At 41.1% G+C, this 25273-nt stretch overlaps 1 protein-coding gene and 1 pseudogene across 4 annotated transcripts in view; both read left to right on the top strand.

The window, feature by feature from the left end:
- Positions 1 to 25273, top strand: part of PLCE1 (phospholipase C epsilon 1) — a 334637-nt gene that overhangs the window by 133023 nt on the left and 176341 nt on the right. For all 4 annotated transcript variants that reach the window (XM_032245666.1, XM_032245665.1, XM_032245667.1 and 1 more), the window contains one exon: positions 10936 to 11224. In XM_032245666.1, coding sequence (XP_032101557.1) covers positions 10936 to 11224 — 289 coding nt within the window. The remainder of the gene's footprint in view (positions 1 to 10935; positions 11225 to 25273) is intronic.
- LOC116528440 lies at positions 12821 to 17572 on the top strand (annotated as a pseudogene).

Genomic DNA, 25273 nt, shown 5'->3' with positions numbered 1-25273 from the left:
TTGGAGCTCTAAAGATTCAGGCATTAATGCTATTATGACCAGTTAGATACCCAACGCTGGTGAAACTAGAAACAGAACTCACAGATGTCCTATCTCTTTGAATCCTTGTTTATAACAACTCTGTTATATCTCCACTGAAGAAACACTAGTTACTTCACCAGTGCTGCTGGATGGTGGCACTAAGTGCAACATGATCAGTGTGATGCCAAGACCAGGCTTTTTCCACTCTACCCTAAGGTATCTCATTGGAGATGGCATCTCTGTTGTCCCATCTCTGCTATCCCATTTCTGGTTGTCAGGACAATATGTTCTGGGAGGTCAGCCTCAGCCTCAGGCCATCTTTAGGCAGACAGGAAGTTAAGACAAGGGAAATGCAGTGCTGGTCCAAAAGCAATGACCAAGGCAGAAAGGGGCCCCTGGGAGCCATGAAGACAGAGGCCACGCTGGACATTTCCAGCTAGACAGAAAGGAAGGTTAGAAATCAGGAAAAGATGAGCAGGAATTCAGGCAATGAAGGCTTGGGGCACAGGAAGCAAAAAGCCTGGTCCTATAGGTTGGCATTGGTCCCCTCCACTGGGTGGGGACACACAGAAGCCTGGAGCCACAGGATGTCAGGAACTTTCTGTCCCTTTCAGCTTCACACATGCACAGCTTAGTGGGAACATTATCCTTGATCCTCTGAGCCAGGGATCACAGTCTACAGGATTTGTGAAAATTTGCTTTTGTCTTGCAGGGACTTTGTCCCCATGTGATTCATTAATTGACCCATTGCTCCTTAGAGCAGCAAGGAGCCTGGCAGTTCAGGCCATTAAGTCCCTTCTGTAGGCCTAATTCATGGCCTGACATCACAATCCTAACAACATAATCCATTTGTCCTGATTTGATTTTTTCTTTTTGAGAGGCTCCCTTGGCAGCCAGGTTTTCTTAATACAGTATGATTCATCCGTACGGTAATTACCATTCGAATTAGTATCTCAGACATGATTCATCTTTGGAAACATTAAGCTGGAAGCATCACTTACAGAAAGGCCTGTTTCATTCACAGCCATGGGGAATTTCTGCAGAGATGCTCCTTCATCCAGCTAGCATTTCTTGAGTTTTGTCCTATGCTGGATTCTGAACTAGGGGCCTTGATGCCTATAGAGATGAATAGGCCCTACCTAGGCTGTGCCCTCAGTAGCTCCCATTCTAGAAGGGAGATGAAAGGGACATATGGGCTTATCAGATGGTTTGTACATTCAGAGGTGCCAGGTAACATATTCTCCTTACAGTCTGGGATAGACGTTTTCAAACTTTAACAGCAATCAGAATCACCTGAAGGGTTTGCCAAACCACAGATGAGATGGTTGGGTCCCAGCCCAGAGTTTTTGATTCAGTAAGCCTGCGATGGAGCCCAAGAATTTGCATTTCTAACAAATTCCTGGGTAAGGAGAATGATGCTGGTCTGGGGACCACACTTTGAGGATCATACCTCTAAGTCTTCAATTATTTCTCCACTGTGCCCTTTCTCCATTGCTTGCAGTGTGCTAAGCAGTGCCCTGTGCTGGGGACAAAATGTTGATTAAAGCTTGGTCCCTGTCCCAGTGGGAACTCACAGCATAATAGGAGAGTAAACAGTGACTTCTGTACTTCACAGAAACTGCCACTGCAGCTTTGCTTAAGGTGTCATTGGGTTACCAAAAAGAACATGATTATTTCTTGCTGGAACCCAGGGAAGACCACATGGAGGAGGCAATTTTTTTTTTTTTTTTTTTTTTTTTTTTTTTTTGGAGTCTCATTGTCACCCAGGCTGGGATGCCATGGTGTGATCTTGGTTCACTGCAACATCTGCCTCCTGGATTCAAGCAATATTCCTGCCTCGGCCTCCCGAGTAGCTGGGACTACAGGCAGGTATCACCATGCCCAGCCTATTTTTTGTATTTTTTGTAGAGATGGGGTTTCACCGTGTTAGACAGGATGGTCTTGATCTCCAGACCTCATGATCTACCCGCCTTGACCTCCCAAAGTGCTGGGATTACAGGCAAGAGCCACCGCACCCAGCTGCAAAAATTTGATAAAAGGTTATAATGTAGATTGGAAGAAGTTGTATGGAAGGGTGTTTACAGCTGCGAAATTCCCAGATTTTCAAAGGTCCTCGGGCATCCTCTAACTCCTTCTGAGATGTTCCCCTGAAGTGATAAAGGTTCAGCTCACTTCCTGTAGTAGCCTGTGGCACAGCTCTGGTTAATTGGCCTGGTCTTAGCAAAGCCTTTATTTTTGACTTTCCGGAGTTCTGTTTGGTCAGTGTCTCGTGCATGGTCTGAATACCCTCAGTAGAATGGAATTCTCTGCACAGGCATTTGAATGGAATGTGGAATCATGAGCAGAGGAAACAGCAGCTTGCTACCAAAATTCCCCTTCCCATCTCTTTTTAAGTCTCCAACAGCCCCCTCTGACAGCCTCACTGTTTTTGTTGATTCTTCAGGAAATTTGACAGTTTTTATATCATTGCATTTTGTTTACACACAGACATCCATCAGACATGAAACTTCAGGTATCTTCAACCTTTTAGAACACTGCTTGTAGATTCCAAAGTTAGAGAAGAGGCCCATGAGACTAGTAAAAGGGGTTTTCAAACCATAGCGCAGCGCTCTTACACTCCATGCTGTGAGAGAGGCCCCTGCGTTGTTACCGCCTGTTAACTCGCAGGTGACACAGTTAAAATAAATGTCATTGTTTTCCTAGCTCAGGGCACTTTAAAAAACACATTATGGGGAGGATAAGGGTGCTATAGAAGCACATATATAGTCACTAGTGAGAAATGGCAGCTGATATTGAAGAATAGTATTAAGAGGGAGGGAACAGGAGAAGCTAACAGTATTAGAGAATAATGATCATCAAAATAATCATCAAAATTAAGTTTAATTATACCCTCCATCTGCCACTTAAGAAGGGGCTGGGTATGATGGAAAGTATAATCCCAGCACTTTGTGAGGCTGAGAGTTTGCTTGAGTTTGGGAGTTTGAGATCAGTGTGGGCAACATAGCAAGATCCCATCTCTACAAATAATGTAAAATTAGGCCAGCACGGTGGTGGTGCCTGTAGTCCCGGCTACTCAGGAGGCTGAGGTAGGAAGATCACTTGAGCCCAGGAGGTCAAGACTGCAGTGAGCTGTGATTGTGCCACTGCACTCAAGCCTGGACAACATAGTGAGACCTTGTCTTAGAAAAAAGAAAAAAGAAAGGAAAGAAAGGAAAAGAAAGAAAGAGAGAAAAAGAGAGAAGGGAGGGGAAAGGAGGGGAGGGGAGGGGAGGGGAGGGGAAGGGGAGGGAAGGGAAGGGAGAAAGAAAGAAAGAAAAAAGAAGGAAGGGAGGGAAGGAAGGAAGGAGGGAAGGAAGGAAGGAAAAGAAAGAAAGGAAGGAAGTATGGATTATAGAACAATAAAACTAAAAGGGACCTTGAAGATGATAATTGGCCAGCCCCTTTATGATAAAGATAAGAAAACTGGGGCAAGGGGCAGGTTATGAGGAATAGGGTTCCAGTTATTTGCCCAGCATCACACAGTTATACAGTACAAACTGTGGGTCTCTCCGGGGCAGAGTCTGTCTTTTTAAAATCATTGTTCTCAAGCATCTACTGTAGTCCCTGTCACTGCAACTCAATATTTGTTTATTTATATTGATCTCCATATCGTGGTTTCTTTTAAACCCCATGATTCTTTCAAATTATCAATTTCATGAAAAATTAGTAGGGAGAATAGATGATCAGATTAAGTCCTTTGATTTTAAGCCAATCAGCAAATGATAATGGAATATTGTTAAACTATTGGTGAATTTCTCAGAACTGGCCAAGTTTGATTAGTAGCAATTAAATCCTCATTTGGCTACAGCTGTTCTGAATACTTTGTAAAGATTTGATGCCATTTTGTATGATTTATGTGTCTAATTTTCAGCAAATACAGGTGACAATAAAATGTTGCCTGTGGTTCAGATGAATTCAACGTATTTAGGGCCAAAAAGCCAGAGGATTTGAGCCAAGTTTTTGGTGAAGACACAGAATTGAGAAATTTCAAGAACTGTTCATTGAGAACTTACAGTGCCAAGCACTGTTCTAGGCACTTCAGATACAGCAATGAAAAAAAGAAAGTCTCATGAAGCTGACATTCTAGTGGAAGGAACAGACAACAAACAAACGAAAAGGGATGGAGGGATTGTAACTACAATTAGCCCTCTCTTGAAAGTGCTTCCTTTGACATCTGTAGTAGTATTCTGTTTGGTTTGGTAGTTAGCAGCACTGGCTTAGAGATGGAGAGTCTTGATATTAAGTCCTAGCTGTGTGTACATTAGCTCCTTACTTTTAAATGTTCTGATGATAGTTGGACCTCTTCATAGAGCTGTTCTGAGGTTTAATTGAAATCATGTCTCACTACTCAGGGACTAGTTCATTTTAAGCATTCAACAAATGATGCAATTATTATTATTATTATTGAGTCAATGGACCTCTAAGTAACACACTTTCTTCCTGTTGAAAGATTTCAGAAGATACGCCATCAGATCTTAGAACCTCATAATTTTCATAACTGATATCAAAAAGATAGCTTCTGAAACAGAACAAGTACCAGAATTGACTCCCCTTGGCAATACCCTCTTTGACTTCAGTAGAAGTCAGGTGAAGAAAAAGCTCTCTCTGGCTATTCCAAGGAGCTTTCCTCCTGGGTGAGTGCTGTGGATGTGGTGTGTCTGGTTGCTTCATGCCTTTTAGTACATGCAAGTCTTTGCCTTTGTTACCATCTGAATTACCCCAGCTCTCTTCAGCCTCAGTATGTTTGTTTCTTTGTTTTGGGCCTAAACTCCGTGTCCCAGTACTGGCTTCTATATGGCATCCCTCTTTCATGAGTCACAAGGAACTGCAAATGTTTTTTTAAGTATTCATGCAAGTGTTACCTAAGCCTTGCTTGCTTTTCTGTACGTCACTTTATCATATCAAGTCATTTTGCCCAAACCACTCCAAGCCATGTCATTTCATAGCACTTAAATGGGAGGGGTGTAACTCCATGGAAAAGATCCATTCACAGTTTGCAGCATTGATCTGTAGCTCTCTATATGAGTCTAAATCTCTAAAAACTTAACAATGACCAAATATAAAAACTCTGACTGCTCTCCTTTACTCCCAAAGATTTCAGCAAGTCCTGTAGAGTCTACATCCAAAATATGCCTTGACTATATACAACAGCCTGCAATTTTTTACTAATTTATTTGATATACTTGTTTATTATCTGCCTTCCCCATGAAAATGAAGCTCATCTTGCTCACTGGTAGAACACCAGCAGTTGGGCTTAGCACAATGTATGTGCTCAGTAAATATAAATCAATTGATAAATAAACAAATGCTCACATAGCTGTTTAGCACGTGTGGATGCCATGTTGTGATATGTTGGATTTTGTTTCAAAAAATATATTGGCCCATATAGGGCAGTAGTCTGTTTAGTTTTAATCAAGTAAGATAAAAGCATATATATTACTGTATAACTTAAAACTATAAATCTCCACATAAAGGAAGCATATTTGGTCATTCATTAGACTTGACTATTTTCAAAAGTAATTGAGAATGACCAGGAAGGGAATTATCATTAATAAAAACAATAACAACAGCATTGTAAACATCACCTAAACCTCTTGCCAGAATCACTTCTAACCGTGTGACAATGTGTAGAGCAATGGGTAAAGCTGGACCACAGAGTTGGAGAAATCTGGGTTTCAATCCTGGCGTAGCCTCTTACTAGTTGTATAAGGCTGACTGTATTTCTCTCTCTAGGCTTACTTTCCCATCTATAAAATGAATCAACTTTATAGAGGTAGTGTGGGGATTCAATTGTTAAGTAATTAAAATACTTATTATTGTTCCAAACACATCATATTGTGTCAGTTAACTTTTACTGTGTAGTAAAGCACTCACAGAACTTACTGACTTTTCAAAACAATCATTTATTTAGCCCATGATTCTGTGAATTGGTTGAGTAGTTCTAGTCGATCAACTGATCTCTGCTGGCGTCTCTCATGTATCTGTGGCAGCTGGACGGCCAAGTGGATGATCTAGGATCTAGGATGGTCTCACTATGTGTCTGGCTGTTGGTAAGTTATCAGCCAAGGTGACAGGAGTGACTGGGCTATGGTTTCTCATCCTCCAGCAGTCTAGTTCAGAATTCTTCACACGGTAGTTGTTGTAGAGTTTCCAAAAGCAACAAGAGAGAGCAAGCTCCAAAGCACAAGTATTTTTTAAACTGCTTGCATCACATTTGCTAAATTTCCTTTAGTTAAGGAAATCACAGCTCTAGCACATCATCAGTGAAGGAAATAATTCATGGCCATTTTTGTTGCCTGCCACAATCCTCTTCATCACTGTCATCATAAAAACTAGTATTTATTGAGTGCTTACTAAGTTCCAGGTGCTGTTCTAATCATATTACATTTATCAAAGTGTGTAATTCTATTCACAACCGTATGAGGCAGATACTATTATATTCTATATTGGAGAAAAGGAAACTGAGGCACAGAATGACAAAGCAACTTAGCCAAGGTTGCACAGCTGGAAAGCATGGGAGCTAGAATTCAAACCAATGCTCCAGAGTCATACTTGTAATGACTGTTCTCTGCTGTCTCTTCTTCGCACTCTGTATGTGCGCTTTTCCATGATTTCTTCTTTTTCATGAGTGATCTAGGAAGAGATAAATACCTTGATTTTCTTTTTTTTGAGATGGAGTCTCACTCTGTTGTCAGGCCGAAGTGCAGTGGTGCCATCTTGGCTCACTGCAACTTCCACCTCCTGGGTTCAAGCGATTCTCGTGCCTCAGTGTTCCAAGTAGCGGGGATTACAGGCATGTGCCACCATGCCCAGCTAATTTGTGTATTTTTAGTAGTGACAGAGTTTCACCATGTTGGCCAGGATAGTCTTGACCTCCTGACCTCCTGATCTGCCTGCCTCATCCTCCCAAAGTGCTGGGATTACAGGCGTGAGTCACCACGCCTGGCCAATACCTTGATTTTGACAGGTTCCCTGAACATTGCCATGTCTACCACCACATTGTCCACACTTCAGCATTTTTCCAACAAAGCATCTGGAGTTTCTCTCATCCAGGATGGATGTGACTGGGATGCGTTATTTCAGGTCTTGGTAGTAAATTTGATCTCTTTCTGGTTCTTTGTGGTGACGATGTTGGCAAGGGTGTTGGAAGCTCAGAGCTTCATTCATAGAGCACTTCATCTTTTATTTATTCAGACAAGTTTGGGGCCTTAGAAACATGTGGCTGATAACAATGCTGAAATATTACGTAATATAAACATAGAATTTATATATGTTTATTAATAGTTTCTTAGAGGTGATTTGCAATAACTTTTGATATCAGAGACTGTGGCTTTCTCTCTATCCTCAGCAACTAGCACAGCCAAGATCACACAGAGGACACATTGAAGGAGCTCAGTACATGTTTGCTGTAAATATCTATATCCATATCTGTATTTTATTAAGACAGGGTCACAAACACATATACTAATGGTAACCGGATATTGGCCAGGTGTGAACATTAATGAATAGTTGGGACTGGCATCCCGTGGAGAACTCAGTCCCCATCTCACAGTAGAAGGCCTAGTCATTTGATACCATGTAGGAATGCTCAGTGTTATTGGATTGTTTCATTATTTAGGAGATGCTGTAACTTCAGATGTATATCTAAAACTTTCCTGAATTTAAAACAGTGTATGTCAGATGAAACAGGTCAGTTGACCAAATCTGGTCCATGGTCAATTGATTTGTGACCCCCGCTTCCAACACATTAGGTACTTGTTAGTACCTTTCTATTGCATTATTACTGTCCTGAAGGCCAGAGGTAGAAGGGGAGACACAGAATAAGGAAGAGATGGAACAATGAGATGACAAGAGATGAAGGACTTCAAGAAGGATGGATGATTGCCTATTTCAGAGATTCTGTAGAGGTCAAAGAAATGGGAATAAGGCCATTAGATTAAAGCAAATTAATTATTTGGCACAGCACTACATCTACAGGCTCTGTTCTTAAAAACCAAATGGTCAAATAACATGGGAAATACTCCATTAAGCAAATTAAAATAATTTATTTACTCTGACCCTTCTAATTGTCTTTAATATTCTACTATGCAATGTAAACCTCCAAAAGGAGAAGAGATTTACTGAGTTTTTTTAAACTTTCATGATCAAGGAGTCCTTAGGTCATATAATTCGTTGTTTAGAATGATTAGATAGAATATGATTAGATAGAATGTTTTGAGGAAAACATTTTGGAAAAGCTGGATAAGAGGCTGAAGAAACCATTGGGAGTCTATGGAGGCCTGATGTGGAGACTGGAATGCGTGGTAGTGAGTGAACACACAATGAGCCAGTGGAGCAGCATGGCAAGTATAGAAAGTAGGCCAACCTATTAGGAACTGGGAATTGCCAGCTTAGTCATCTTTTTAAGACAAAACCTTTTTAGCATCATTCCTTTGCTGAAAACAGACAAGCAAAAAAACCTCAAGGGTGCCCGCCTCTGATGTGTGAAAGCTCTTGCTTTAACATTCCAGGCTCTCATTTATCAAGTCAGCTGACCTTTCTCATTCCCCAGTTATTCCCTGACCTTTCTCATTCCCCGACCTTTCTCATTCCCCAGTTACTCCCTGCACTCACACCCTGCTCTAAACACCCTGCTCTGCTGGATGTCCTTATTGCTTGCATGGTGAGTGGTCTCCCCAGCTGCTCCAGTTAGATACATGCCTGTTTTGCAAGGCACGGGTCAAATCCTGCTTTCCCTATTAAGCCTTCCTTAGCCATCAAGCTGCAGTCAGTTCTTTTGCTTAAACAACTGGAGCAGTTACTTCTGAAGGACTTACATGGGACTTAGTGTGTTGGAGACTGCTTATATGATTTGAGGCCAAGAGAAGAAAACTATGTCTTGAGCTCTGCAAGACATTTGCCCTCACAGTACACCCAAATAAGGTTAGGATAATATTGCCCAGAAATACAGAAGAGCAAGGGCATAACTCCAATCACAATGCATTTCATAGATTATGGTCTATAGTTATACAATCACCTATTATTCCTTGAGGGTAAAAGAGTGTATTCTCTTTTATAGGCTTTGTCAACAGTAAAGACCATCATTTCTAGACACTGGGCTGAGAATATTACATGTTTATCTTGGTGAATCCCACAACCTCCCTAAGTAGAGCGTTATTATCCCTATTTTACGGAGGAGGAAGCTGTCTTGAAACATTTAAGTCAGATTGTTCACACTTATGACCAGTTCTCTATCTGGTGAAGGTAGTCAGGTGTACAATCTCATGTACCTCACCCCAAACCTGGGCTCTTTCTGTCCCAGCACACCATCTCCATGGCCATGCTGGCCACCAGAAATTTAATGACACAGAATAGAGAATTGAAGGTAAGAATTCACACTGCATCTTCAAGTGGCAGATATATACCAGTAGAAAGAGGAAGACAGACAAAATCTGGTAAGGGTCTACACAGTTTGAATATAATTGGATTCTAGGTACATTCTGGGGTTTTATAAGTACCTAGCACAGCTCAAGAGAGGCCCTCTTGAGTGTCCATGGGCCATAGTTAAGGTGAGATTTGGAGGATGCAACATCATGGGGGCACATGCATGACCCGGGGGGCAGTGAGAGTCTTCTATTCCCTGGTCATTCATCAATGTCACCGAAGGAGGTGACCTTCATTTCCACCTACTCTAAGCTCTTGGCTGTTCTTTCTGTCTCCTTTACTAGACTGTGAACTCTAAGGAGAGAAACGATTTTATTTATCTGGCCCTGTCGCAATTTCTGGTATATAAACAGTAACTATTTGTTGGTTTGATGAATGAATGACAAGTCAGCCAAGGCAAAGTGCTCATAGGATATGATAGAGAGAGCACAATGTAGTACACCTTTATCCCCCCATGAGACAGCCAGATTATCTCACTGCATGTTATGTCTCTCCCATGTTTGTTTATATATTATCCAGCAGTCTCTGGCTTCTCAGAATGCTTGACAAATTCCAAATCCTCCCTTCCATAATGTCAAACCTTATAATTTTCAGGCCTCATCGAAGATTGTAAAATCCTGCAGCAGCACAAGAGATGTGTGGTGTCCTTTGCACTTTCCCCACATCTTCCAACACAGTGCCTTGTGCAGAGCAAAGACTATATACATGCACGTTGAATGACTGCATTGAAATGGATTGGAGACATGGTTGGGGACCTGTCCTAACAGTGCCATCTTCTTGAGACAATGCTTGGTGAATTCAGGTGGTAAAGGGAGAAGAAATCAGGATAGTGACATAGATGGGGCAAGAAGAGTAAGCAGGATCTATCAACTCATTGGATGTGGAAGGTGGAGAGGAGGAAGAGAAAAAATGATTCAAAGACTTTGATCTCAGCTGACAGTCTGAAGGATTATGCCCAAGGGAGAAATAGGGAAGTTCTCTTTCCCCATGACCCTCTCATCCTCACTTCAGTTTAAGCATGGAGAAAAGATTTCCCATAAAAGTCCATTGAGGCTGAAGTACTCAGTGGAGGGAGACAGACATGGATGGTCATTCAGGAGTGTTCAGGAGGACAAGAGAGAAAGATCTGCCCTTATCTCTCTGCAGAAGAGCTTTGCTCTGCTGAGGAGGAGAAATTTGAGCTGAGTGTATTTTTGGTTGGTATGACTTGTAAGTTCTCTGTTTGATAACAGAGATGTTTGAATGGCCTATTTTATAACTACACAGAGCTTTTCCAAATAGATGGTGTCTGTAGAGTGTTCAGGTTAATGCATGAGCCCAGTGCTCAGAGTGTTTGCACTTGGAGCATCTGAGCCTTCTTTCTTAATAAGTCATCTTGGCATTTTGTCAACAAGTTAATTTACTTTTCTAAGAAACTAGATTAATACTTCCTGTACTTTGTGCTATTCACAGATCTACAATGCAGTGAGAAGAGGAGAAGAAACAGAAAATACAGTTGGAGCTCTACTCCATTTCTTCACAAAGCTCCCAGCCTCTGAGACAGCCCATGGAAGGATAAGCATTGGTCCGTGCTTAAAGCAATGTGTCCGAGACACCGTATGTGAGTATCGTGCCACCCTCCAAAGGACATCAATATCGCAATACATCACCGGTTCTCTCCTAGAAGCAACCACCTCTTTGGGAGCAAGAAGTGGCCTTCTCAGTACTTTTGGAGGATCCACTGGACGAATGATGCTGAAAGGTAACGCCTGAAATTTCATTTTTAACCTTTTATCTTTGCAGAGAAGGATCTAAGTTAAGATTTATGTGTCTCCTGATGGAAAATTGAGTTCACTTTTCAGCAACTTTAAGTAAAAGTTGCTTCTTTAAGAGAATATAAACAGGTGGTCCCTTATTGAAATCTCCTAAGGTGTCAACATTCCAAATAGTAGTCATTAAGATTTTGAAATTTTTTTCAAATGAAGTAAATGGTTAAAATGCTATCTTTAATTTTTTTTTTTTAATGATTCAGGCAGTTGGTTTCTCCTAGTGGTAGTTTATGACAGATGTCAGTTACTGTGATAAGATGCTAGGAAGCAAATATGGTCAAGCAGTCATATTGAAAACCCACTGTGGTTGGGAGCAGAATGAGCTATAGATCTCCTTCATACACAGAATTAATAGGTCTCTGTTGACCAGAAAAGCCAAAGGCCATCTTTCAGCTACTCCCATCTTGAAGGACAAGATAGGCAGGCATCCCACTGAAAAATGAAAGCCAATGGAAAATGGGGTCCCTTGGCAATTGAAGCTCCCAGCTACTTCCTACCAGTAGCAGACAGGCAAGTCAGAAATGGCAGTGCACCAAAGAACCCCAGAGACTTGTATACTACACAGCTGTCACAAGCTGCTTGGCAGCCTTCCCTGGCAAGAAGCTGCCAACCAGACAGGGACCATGCAAAGCAGCGTTCCACTGCCTGGGGGTTGCCAGAGCTCAATCTGACAGCAGCTATTGTCTCTCCACAGCAAGTCCTGAGACCCAAGGCCAGCAGGCCAGTGACCTTCCTCCTTGATTTTCAGCCTTCTCCATTCCTTACCCTCCCACACACACCCCTAGAGAGGGCTAAGAGGAATACCATAACCTCCTTGTGTACTATGTTGGGTGCCAAATTTGTTTGATTTCTGGAGTTGCCCAAACTTCAGGGCATTGGTTATAAATGAATGAAGAATAACACAAGATTTGGTGACAGTAATCCAAGAAACTAATGGCTTCATGTTTTTCATCCATTAAACACATTTTTTGAGTCCCTATTAGGTGGTAGGTGCCGGAAAGGGAACAAAACATAATACCTGTCCTCATAGAGTTTATAGTCTCTAGGTGGCAGCTATTTTCTCTACACACAGGATTCAAGGGTTCTCGTCTCTGATGTGGCTCCCAGAGAGTGCCAAGCCTGCATTCTTAATCATACTCTTCCCAGGAAGTTGGGCTGAAATTGGCATGTGGAATTGGCATTGTTTTAATGCTTGTGATTGTATACCAGGGCCTTATCCCATGAGTTAATCAACACGTGTTAATTAAACCCTCTCGGTTTTCCAAGACTTTTTTTTTTTTTAAGATGCAGTCTTGCTCTGTCACCCAGACTGGAATGCAGTGGTACAATCTTGGCTCACTGCAGCCTCCACCTCCCAAGTCCAAGTGATTCTCATGCCTCAGCCTCCCAAGTAGCTGGGACCACAGGCATGTACCACCTTGCCTGGCTATTTTTTGTATTTTTAGTAGAGATGGGGTTTTGCCATGTTTATCAGGCTGGTCTCGAACTCCTGACCTCAGGTCGTCTGCCCATCTCGGCCTCTCAAAGTGCTGGGATTACAGGTGTGAGCCACCACACCTGGCCTTAAAGTCTTTACGTGCCTCCATTACACATATTTCTTTAACACGTAGTAGAATAAAATGCATTAGAAAACCAGAAGGGTTTCTCACCACAAAAAATAATATGTAAAGCATATGTTAGTTAGCTCACTTGAAGCTTTCCACAAGGTATATATATTTCAAAATGCCATATTTTCCATGACAAGTATATACAATTTTTATTTACCCACTTTGTGCTCAGCAGTGTGTAGGTGTTATAGGGTAGCCTAATGAGGTGTAAGTCAGTTTATTTGCCTGTAAGGTGTTCATCATTTTAATGAGGAGGCCAAATTTGTATGCACCTAGTAATCAAATAATATAGGAAACTGCAGAGAGGTAAGTGGCAAATAATGTGGAAGTGGCTCTTAAGTGTACAAAAAGTTTGGATAGTGATTTAATATTCTTTATGAGGAATGGCTTGGCCTGAAATGTGAAACCTCAGCAAAGAAAAGTCAATAAAAGCCACATTCTTTCGTCTCCATTAATTGTTAAAGAAATGGATATCCAGGCTGCCCAGCCAAGGCAGGCATGTCTCCAGTCTTCCACAGATCTATGGAGAGAAAAAAAGAGGCTGCTGATGTGTGCATCTATACCCCTGATAGTAATTTGACCTCAATTGCTATTTGCACTTCCCTGCTCAAAATAGAGCCTCATAGATCAATATTTCTAGTTCTGACACTCACCAGACTGTCAGCTAATGTGTTATTTTTAAATTGGCATTTTATGCAAGAGTTGGAAGTTTCAACTTTTTGTTTCGCAACTCTTTGATGATTTCTGAGAGCCCCCTAGAAACTCCTGCTGAATTATACAATTAGCTGGTTGCCTTCTGCCCCAAACTTATTTCTGCAGTCATGACTTACTCTCTTGAAAACCATTTTCAATTTCAGCATCCTCTCCCATTTGGTTTTGAAAGTCTTTATGTCCCTCAGTTAAACATATTCCTTTAACATGTAGTGGAAGAAAATGCATTAGAAAGCCAGATGGGCTTCTCACCACTAAAAATGATAAGTATGTGAGGTAAAGCATATGTTAGTTGAACCATTCCACAATGTAGACTTATTTCAATTTCAATGTTCAATTGAACCATTCCACAATGTATACATATTTTAAAATATCATGTTATACATGAAAAATATATGTAATTTGTATTTGTCAAATTTTAAAAAATTAAGTAAAAAGAAAATAGGTCTTCAAAGTAAAGAGTGTTTACGGAATCTATAGGATCAACACATTGGGTAGTGAGTCTTGAGCTCTGATGGCCATGAACTCTGCCAGGAGATCAGGAGGACATGCAGCTGTTGTGATGTGGTTGTCAGCTTCTTCTTCAGCATATGTCCTGTGGCATAGACTTGCCCAACAGCTTCCATCTATCGGGGAATATATAATACACCCTTAGTATCCAGTTTATAAATGGGTTATATTCTACAAGTTCATTTCCCAGGAGCTATGTAGAACTTAGAACACTTTCGTGAACAAGCAGTATTAAATGTTGTGATTTGGTTCCCAGATTCTAGTTCTCAGAACCTCTTTAACCCATAACACAGTTGAAATCCACACATTTCCCATGAAATAAAGAGGAAAACACTATTATTGGAATACTGAGCATTAGCCTCTGAGGAAAAGCAATACAAGTGAGTTAGAAGACATTTCTTGTTGGGAAGCAATAATTTTATTAAAGATGAGTAAAGAGTTAAAACCTTTATGGAGATCTTGAAAAGGACTTTTAGCCGTTTCTGAGATTTTAGATGTTGGCAGCTGTAGCTTTTTGTTATGGTTAATTACGCTTCAAAACTTGTACCTATATGAAAGAGTCAGAAAATTACCCCAGTAACCTCTTCCCTAATTTTTTTTAACAAGATGCTTATAAATGGTATGAAGAAGGGTGGAAGGAGGCAGCATGAGATGTAAATTTTTTCCCTAGAGATAAAGAAAAAGGAATAAGTTCAAAAGAATAACCTCTTCCATAAGAGAAAACATGTTTGAAGTGGATTAAATGGAATTGGTAAAGGTGGATTAAAAGGAATTGGTAAAGAGAAAATGGAGCGGGGGAGACAAATGCTGTATGATTTCACTTATATGAAGTACTTAGGGTAGTCAAAATCATAGAGACCTTAAGTGGAAAGGTGGTTACCAGGGAATGAGGAAGAGGAATGGGGGGTTAATGTTTTAAGAGTTTCTGTTTTGCCAGATGAAGAGTTCTGGAGTTCAATGGTGGTGATAGTTGCACAGCAATATGAATGTACTTAATACCAGTGAATTGTACACTTAAAAATGTTGAGATAGTAAATTTTATCTTGTATGTATTTTATCATAATAAGTAATAATGGGTTGGGGAAGGCATGTTGTATAGGCCCTTCATCCCCTCCCTCGTCTATTAGGATGTAAGAAAGAACCGAAGCACTCCTCTTCTGGAAGTGGTTATGATTATGAGATGGGGGTCATGGTCACCTGTAGTAGATGAGAATAGAAGAAAATGTCCAACGAGTTGATCATTATTCACAAGCCAAGAATGGGTAACTCAAGGCTTGATTGTCTAGAGTTCTGCAGCCTTGGGGCTTTATGGATTGGTACAGAAAGCCAACAATCAGAACACAAACATGCCTGCTTTTCTGCCACCAAAGGTGGTCTGCCTATAAAGCTGAAAGTTTGCCAAATAACAAGAGACACTTTCTGATATGAAGCATTGATCCGCAAGGGTATGCCCTTAATCATAAGGGTGTGCCGTCTCAAAGTAGAAAAATAGAGAGCATATGCTTTTCAGCCAGGGACTTCCACTAGTTTGATACAATGAAGATCCTTCCACTTCCTGTCCCTGTGCCCTTTTCCCTCTCTTCGTTAATCTTGTTAGAATCTCAGGACTAACACCCTACAGCAGTGACAATTGAAAGAATTATTGGCTTCAACAATTAGGAAGAAATTTTCAAAGCTATCACCTGCTTTTTCTTTTTTTTTTTTTTTTTTTCAATGTTTTACTTACTGAAAATCATAAAAACAAGATAAAGATAAAGGGGAGAGAAAAAAGTGAGATAACTGATGGTAATGTGGAGTACTAAAAATGGCAAAATTTGAAAAATAAAGTGATGACAAGAGGATTTTTCACATAAGGCAGCTAAGTGTTTTCAAATGTGCATATTGTACCAGCCAACATAATAAATTCAGTGTGTTAAGCTAAATTTTTCCTTCTCAAATTGTTGCTAGGTAAAGCACATAAATTAAAGTATTAAGTATTACATATAACCAGGATAAAACATAGTTGTTCATATTTAAATTGTGTAGTAGAAGGGAGGGCAGATCGACCTACTGAGGCCAGCAAGAAATCTGCCATCTTTCTGACAGATGGAGGCCAGCAAGATAGTGCAGAAACAGGGTGCCAGGAGGAAAGTCTGTTACTACCATGATAAGGATGTTGGACAAGGCCATCCAATGCATCTCACCAATTTGGCATGATTTATAATTTGCTTCTCAACTACAGTCTCCACTGAAAAATGAAACTCTATTGCCCTCACAAAGCCAATGCCGAGGAGATGACCCAGTACCACAGTGATGACTACTCTAACTTCTTACACTCCATTCATCCAGATAACATGTTTGAGTACAGCCAGCAGGCACAGAGATTCAACATTGGTGAGGACTGTCCAGTATTTGATGGCCTCTTGGAGTTTTGTCAGTTGTCTGCAGGCGGCTCTGTGGCAAGTTTTGTGAAACTTAGTGAGCCGCAGGCAGACATCACCATAAACCAGACGGCACCATGCAAAGAAGTCTGAGGCATCTGGCTTCTGTTATGTCAGTGATACAGTCTTGCCCTTCCTGGACCTGCTAGAGAAACACCAGGAGGTGCTGCATATTGACCTTGATATTCACCACAGTGATGGCGTGGAAGAGGCCTTCTATGCCACAGACTGGGTCATGGTTGTGTTCTTTCATAAATGAGGAGAGTACTTCCCAGGAACTGGGGACCTATGGGATATTGGGGCTGGCAAAGGCAAGCATTATGCTATTAACTACCCACTCTGAGATGGGATTGATAATGAATACTGTGAGGCCATTTTCAAGCCAGATATGTCCGAAGTAATGGAGGTGTTCCAGCCTACTGCTGTGGTCTTACAGCGTGACTCAGACTCCATCTGGGGATCAGTTAGGTTGCTTCAATCTGAATATCAAAGGGCATGTCAAGTGTGTGGAATTTGTTATGAGCTTCATTTTGCTGATGCTGATGCTAGGAAGTAGTGTTACATCATTTGCGATGTCACCTGGTGCTGGACATAGGAAACAGCTGTGGTGCTGGACACAGAGATCCCTAATGAGCTCCCATATAATGACTACTTCAAATGCTTTGGACCAGATTTCAAGCTTCATATCAGTCCTTCCAATATAACTAACCCAATCACTAATGATGCCTGGAAAAGATCAAATAGCAACTCTCTGGGAACCTGAGAATGCTGCCCCACACACCTGGGGCCCAAATGTGGACTTTTGCTGATGATGTAACCCAGAGAAGAGTGACAATAAGGACGAAGAAGACCCTGACAAATGCATCTCCATCTGTTCCTCTGACAAACAAATTGCCTGTGAGGCTGGGCACGGTGGCTCACACCTGTAATCCCAGCACTTTGGGAGGCCAAGACCGGTGGACCACCGGTGGTCAGGAGTTTAGGACAACCTGGCCCACATGGTGAAACCCCGTCTCTACTAAAAATATAAAAATTAGCTGGGCATAGTGGGGTGCACCTGTAATCTCAGCTATTTGGGAGGCTGAAACAGGAGCATCACTTGATCCCAGGTGGCAGAGTTTGCAGTGAGCTGAGATCGTACCACTGCACTCCAGCCTGGGTGACAGAGCAAGACTCTGTCACAAAAAACAAATTGCCTGTGAGGACAAATTCTCCAACTCTGATGTAGAGGGAGAGGGTGGCTGCAAGAATTTTTCCAACTTCAAAAAAGCCTGGAGGGTCTAAATAGGATGAAAGAGAGAAAGACCCAGAAAAGAAGTCACAACGGAGGAGAAAACCAAGAAGAAGCCAGAGCCAAAGGGCCCAGGAGGAGGTCAAGGTGGCTGAGCAGGCCTTTCCAGCTCTGGCTTCTTGCTGGGTCCCCTAACCCCTTAGAGCTAACATTTTCTATTTCTCTAGACTTTTTAGTAAATTGTTATTTACTAAATATAAACATCTTCGGGACTAGACTGAAAGACAGAAACCAGAGTCCTGAGCCCAGGGCAGCTGTGCTGGGTGAGTTCTTCCAGGAGCTGCCTTGCCACCCTTCCCTCCCTAGTTCTTAACTTTGAACCACAAAGGGAGCCAGGTCTGGGTGGAAGGGATACTTGTATGTAGCCATATAGTAGTTTTGGAAAGATGTCTTTATTGAGCATTCTAGAAGGAATGGCTGGATCTCTAAGGACCCTCTGTTCCTTCCAGGTTCCTAAGGTGATATTAGACAGTTTTAGATTGGTTCTGTTCTCATACCTCCCGACTGGCCTCAAGTAAGCCAGGAAGCTCACACTGCCTGCCTTCTGTGTTCCCCCAATTCTGCAGGTGCAGATTGGTAGTTGAGTTTCCTTTTTTGGATACTATTTTCTTTTTGTGAGACTTTATAATAAAATGGTACATTTCTATTTTAAAAAATAATAATACATTATATATTAGAAAAGAAAACTAACTGTTCAATTTGAGCCAGTCTGATGTGTAATATGTGTATCTCTAGACTGTATTTAACTATATTAAAGTTATTTAAGATATGTAGTCTATAAATAGAATATTCATATGAAGACAAAAATACATTACAGATATAATATTTTTATTTGAAAATAGGGAATATTTTATTTCAGATGGAAAGGTCTGCCAGCACTTTGAGAGGCCGAGGCAGGCAGATCACTTGAGGTCAAGAGTTTGAGACCAGCCTGGCCATCATGATGAAACCCCATCTCTAGTGAAAAAAAAAATTAGCCAGCCACAGTGGCAAACACCTGTAGTCCCAGGTACTCAGGAGGCTGAGGCATGAGAATTGCTTGAACCTGGGAGGAGGAGGTTGCAGTGAGCCGAGAACATACCACTGCACTCCAGCTTGGGCAACACAGCAAGACTCTGTCAAGTTTTCAACTTATTTTCTTTCACTACAATAAGTATGTATATTCTATTTGTGTCTTTCTCTAAAGTTAACAGCTTTGAATAAAAAACAAGAAATTATAGTAGGAATACACACACACACATTTGAACTACATGACTATACCTCATAAATAGTTTATAAAGGCTGGCTTAGTCGACTTCCTCATAATCAAAACAACTACCCTTTACATGCCTACCAGGCAAGGAAGGCATGTGCATAGTCCTAATTCCAAGATTTGTTTATTTAAAGAAATACCTTGACTTCTTAGTATTGTGACCTTGAAATTATTTTCTTGGTATTTAAAAGTATGCTTTAATGTAATATTGGGTGTGTTTCTGCACGGGTTAATCAGCTAAAAAGTATTCATTAGCTGCCCACTGTGGCCTATTGCTATGGCACCTATGGGAAGAATGCAAAAGATCACATCTGGAAGTTTTCAACTTGTAAGTTAATATTTCTCATTCCGCAGAAAATGTAGTATTAGGTTTAGGCCTACTGAAGTAGTCTTTACCACCTAAAGAGAATTCATAAAGTGCTAGACTGCTAAGTTAAAGGTGGTATGAGTAGGTCATAGGGCCAAGAAGCTCGTAGCTACAGGACAAAATCCTGTTTTGGGACTACGGGTGGTCAAGTATCACGGAGGAGTGTGACACTACACCCAGGTGTAACCTAACAATATGATTCCACACCAGTTGTGACCAAGGAATGTTACTCCATTACCATGTGAGACCTGAACATGGCACTCCGTTCCCAGGTGTGAATACACCCATTTTGAGCTGGGAGACTGATTCCATTCAGTTCTCTTATATGCCCTAATTTTGCTCCAAGAAACTAGTTTATGAAAGGAAAAAATTATGGCTTAATTCTCTGTAAAGTTTTGACACCAAAAAGAGAAAGAGAGGGAGAGGGAGAGAAGTAGAAAGGAAGGAGAAGAGAAGGCAAAGGGAAGGAGAAAGGAAGGGAAGGAGGGAAGAAGATAGGAGGGAGGGAGGGAGGAGAAGGAAGGAAGGAAGACTGGGTAGTTAAAATCCTAATCAATGAATTCAGAAAGATGACTGGTGACGACAGCAACACCACACAGGCACTTGGGGTTTACATATTTGATCTGGTTATGAAAATGTCAAGTCCTGATTACAGAAACTCCGAATGGACCATATTGCAGAAATTCATTTACAGAATAGTTATTTGAAACACTGTATTCAAAAAAACAACCATTAGATTCCAAGGCTTCCCTCCAAAATGTACTGAATATTTAAGTTAAAAACTAGTTCTTAAAAATGCCACAGAATAGATGCAGACTCTGCAGAAGTAGTTACCTCCAAGGGAGGCCTTTGAATGTGAGTTTTACTGTGTTTTGGGTTTGAGTCTTGACTTCAACACTGTGTCATCTTGAATAGGTGACTGTACTTCTAGCCTTCAGTTTCTGCATCTGCAAAATAGGAATAAAGCAACAAATTCGTAGAGTTGTTTTGAGGAATAAGTGTGATAATGTATACAAAGAACTTAGGCCAGGTGGCTCAGGCCTGTAATCCCTGCACTCTGGGAGGCAAAAGCAAAAAGATCACTTTGGGCTAGGAGTTCAAGACCAGTCTGGGCAACATGGCGAGATGCGGTCTCTTAAAAAAAAAAAAAAAAAAAAGCCAGATGTGGTGGCATGTGCCTGTGATCCCAGCTACTCAGAAGTCTGAGGCTCTAGCCCAGGAATCTGAAGCTGCAGCGTGCTATGATCCTGCCACTGCACTCTGTCCAGCCTGGGTGATGGAGTGAGACTCTCTCTCTCTCTACAAAAAATTTAAAAATTAAAAATAAAAAGAGCTTGGCATAGTATCTGGTACCTAATATATGTTCAACCAGTCTTATGATGATGATGGTCATGCTGGGGATGATGATGGTAATGATGAGGATTGCCACCTCTCTTTTTTATAGCACCTTGAAATGCCAACCTTCCACTGTTTTAAATTCAAAGACTCTGCTGTTAGCTCAGTTGTAGATATACAAGAAAAGAAAAAGTACCTTCCAGGTTTTCCTGGCTGTGGCCCTAGAGCACTAGTAACTCCTGGGGCACCTGAGAGGAGGTATCGAGTGGCTGGAGGCCACACCTGTGTAACTCTTTTAGTGAGATTGTCCTTAGTTCCCATGCATTAGGCTACTGATTCATTCAATCATTTGACCAATATTTGTTGAACATCTACTATGTGCTAAGGATATAACAGCAAACAAAATACAGTCTTTACTTTCAAAGGATTTACACACTAATGGAAGAAATGGATAAATAAACATGCAAATTTTAAGATAGTGTAAATGTTATAATTGAAATAAGCACAGGATATAGGGCCCCAGAGGGAAGTCCCTGTACCATCCTGAGTGACATCTGAAGTTTCTACAATGATTTAAGTGCCTGGAGAAATGTAAACAGGTATTTAACCAGAGAAAACAAGCCCTGAACCCATATTATGAAATTTCTATTTTTTTTAGTTAATTCTTCACTGATATCATCTCTATTTGAATCCCTCCAGAGTAGAAAGATGCCAAGCATTTACTCCTGTCTAAAAATCTACGATTGGGACAAAATTCCGTTTTCCAGTTAAACTTTGTACATTTTAATGAAGGTGACTAACTCATTACAATAAAATTAAAGGAGATTTTTTTCAGTACATGACACTAATACTTTTGAGTGTTTCTAAATTGATTTTTGTTTTTAAAGAATAAACCTCATTTTAATGAGCTATGAAAATTCTTGCTCTTGGGAACATTTATAGAACATAATGAACATGCTTATAATCTGCTTATAATAACATGTGGGTCAGTAGCAAATTTTTAAGAGGATAAAAAAGAGAAGATTTCACCATAGTCTGAGTCATAATTTAGACTTCTACTGGAATTGAATCTTCAAACCAAGAAACACTGAATGAATTAGTAGTACAGTTAAAATAATAAAAAGATATTTTAAGGGTGTTTAGATTTTAGTAAACTGAATTCTAATTACAGATATTGTCTATCATCGGGAGTCTAAAATGTTGTGTCAACTGGTAATACAATTTGGTATTTTGTCTTTTTAACTTCATATTTCATTGTGACAACAAACTTTTTTAAAAAAATATTTTCTATAATGTTAATGCCACAAGTGATTCCTTAAACAAATGTATGCTAAGGTTCTACCTTTGAATTTTACAGTCACCAGAAACACCCTGTGCAACAGAATCGAGTATTTTGCCCCTGTTTATACTCAGAGTCACATTTCGGCATCAATAAGCAGACTCATCTAAAATCCATTTCAAATAGATGTTGTTGTGAATGATCTGGGAACATGGAGGGGAATAGAGAACACAAGAAGTTTCAGAGACCCTAGCAACTCACAAGATCTGGGCTGGTAGACTACCAAGTTCAGAACCAAAATCCTCAACTAGAGTGAGCCAGCTTGAAGGATCAAAGCCAATATTAGATCCCGAGCCTCTGATTCCCAAAGACATGTTCTTAACTGCTAGGAAACACTCCAGCATTGTCTACCACTCAGGGATCCTGTGTACTGACTTATACCAGGTGTAGGGGTGTGTGTGTGTGTGTGCATACATTGAGTATAACGTGAAACCTTAGATCTGAATGCAGGTTCATTTGAATACAAAATTGATCATTTTCCCACCTACCTGCTGCCCCCTTGCCCTAGAGACCTCCAGTGATTTTGAGGATATCTGAGGAAATGGTATCCTTCCATTCTTTGATATAGACACCTATAAGGGTAGTTGGGAGTCCTCCCACTGACAGCTGCATATTCCTAGCACAGTCAATCAAACGGGAAAAGCAGCAGCTCCTATTAGCTGATGGACCAAGTAAACATATTTCACTCTGCAAAAGAAGCCATTGATTGGACCCAGCAGAGTGGTGGTCAAATCGATGGTAACTAAGAGAAGAGGGGCTGGAAGAGTGTCTGGGCAGAAGCAATGATATGTGCAAAGGCCCAGTGGCAGCAGGGTGTATGGCAAGTTTGAAGTATGAGTGTAGGGTGGTGAGCCGGAGGGTTCATTATGCCAACAGTCTAGAGAAGTCAGAATGACAAGCATTAACAGGTATTGGGCACTCACTGTGAGCTGGGCACTATGACAAGTGTTTTTAAAGTAGTATCTCACTTAAGCCTCATATTTTTTGCCTATGAAAAATAGAGAGAGGCAAAACAAACTGCCAGATAACACAGGCTCTTATTAAGGGCTCTAGGAGCAATGGGAAGCCCTCAGAGGGTTTTAAGCAGAACTGGTGACACAATAAGATTTACGTTTCAAAAGGATGATTCTCATCAAAATAAATTGGAGATGACCCCACAGGCACCACCCTTTCCAGCCCTCATTGTACCTCAAATTAAAATATTTATATTTGAAATAGTCATGGATATTGAGCTTGAAAATAAAGGGTTATTCTGAAATAAGGACCAAGATGGTGTTAGCTAAAATGCTCTTTAATTGTTTTGAGGAGTTGGGAAAAGGAATAATGGCTAGTAACCCAGCTCTCTCTCTTTCTGGGAACTGTATTTCAAGAAGTTGGACTTAGAAGGAAGCTTGTTGTCTAGACTACAAAGGGGACTTGAAGACCTGTCTCCTCCAGGCCCAGGTAGACTTTTAATGCTCCCCCTACCCCCTGCCACCTCATGCCACACTCTGAGGACTGTGAGTCATAGCAGTGTTTTACTTATACCACAGGAACACAAATTCCTTCTTCATGGGCCAAATCCAATCTATGTGTTTTTCTTTGACAGCTGTAGTACTTTAAAAACTGGGAATGTTGTTTTAAAATGTTCTGGCTTCTCTGGCAACCCTGGGCCACTATTCTCCCTTGGCCCAGCGGCTTACCCTGACTCATGCTAACCCCCACAAGATGAGACACACCAGTGCTTTACCACACACCTGGCTCCACCTCCAGGTGGTGTCTGGCTCAGCTTAGCCTCATTTTCTTTACCTGCTTGATACTACAGGCATCTTCATTTTGGACCCTGGAACTGTATTCTGAGATTCACACACGCTATGGGGCACTTCAGTTCAAGGATTTAGGAGGCTGAACTGGGAGTTGAGACAAAGGAGAGAAGGGCTGTAAACACAGGCAGATCATCTGTGAACAACTTTCTGGCTGGATTCATCCTTGGAGATATAGGAAGCATTCCAGGCAGGGATAGCAAGTGAGATAGTGCCAGGGTGAGAATGTGTGCAGCAACTGTGAGACAACGAAGAAATAATGCAGCAGACATAGTGAGAGGTAAGGTTCATTTGATAGCTGTTCTTACAATTTGGAGAATGAGATGAAAATTTGGACATAAAGCATTAGAGAGCCATTGCAGGCCTTTAAGCAGGTTGAATTTTGAACTAGTGGCACATTAGGACCAATAGCCTGGAGGCGCTCTCTGCAGGAAGGAGAGTGGCGATTACAAACCTGAATGCTTTTTCCTGGATTAGAAATTGAGTACAATCAGAATAAAGGGCCAGAAGCCAGCATGGGCCCACTTAGTTTTCTTTGGCACGAGACACTTGTTACAGTAAAGGGTCTAGTCTTGAAAATTTAGCATCACCAGGAGAAAAATGAAATGTAATAAAAATTAGAGTCAGTTAAGAATGAAGGCATTTTTACTATGACACGGCACCATTGTAAAAAATCTCCCCCGTCGTGCCAAGGGGTCCATGCTGCTAAACTCCTCCCCTGAGTCAGTGCATTTGAGTGCTCTTGGCGCAATCGGCACAGCCAAAGCAGCTGGGAGCAAGGCTTTCTCCAGGCTTACATAAAGCATAGATCTTGCCCAAATGTGGAAAACCTTTAGGGACATGAAAACCATTAGGGATCCGTAGCCCTGACTTGAACCAAGCAGAATAAACAAACCCCTGCCCAAATTGGAACTCACTGGATGCCTTTCAGAGTTATCCAAGGGGAAAGGCTGGAGGCCTCAAGGGTCTTCAAGAGGGTTAATGTCTTGTTTCTGCTGCCTAGCTCAAGTCTGATGAGGCTTTATCTGTGCTTTCCTTTGTTCTTTTTTCAAATGTCTTAACACCTCAGTGGCAACCTGTAACGTATACCACGCTATATTTTCTCTGCTAATGGGATATAAAAGCCCAAGTTGGACCTTTTGTTACAAAAGATTCAGGAACCAGGCTGGAAAGGTTCCAGATAGCATTCACATTTTCCATGGATGGGTCTTGGTAAGTTCCCAACCTTGTTTTTATTTTCAATTATCGTTTGTCACCTTTCCAGCCTCATCGTTTAGTTTTCTGTACACATAAAGTAGAGTAACGTTGTGTCTCTCTCCCCCAACAGTTAAGTGACATCATTTTCAGA

The sequence above is a fragment of the Sapajus apella genome, unplaced genomic scaffold (genome assembly GCF_009761245.1).
Source record: "Sapajus apella isolate SASKATOON/1434 unplaced genomic scaffold, GSC_monkey_1.0 scaffold58, whole genome shotgun sequence".
Taxonomy (NCBI): Eukaryota; Metazoa; Chordata; class Mammalia; order Primates; family Cebidae; genus Sapajus; species Sapajus apella.
Note: the sequence above shows the minus strand (reverse complement) of the source record. Positions and strands in the feature narration are given on the sequence as shown.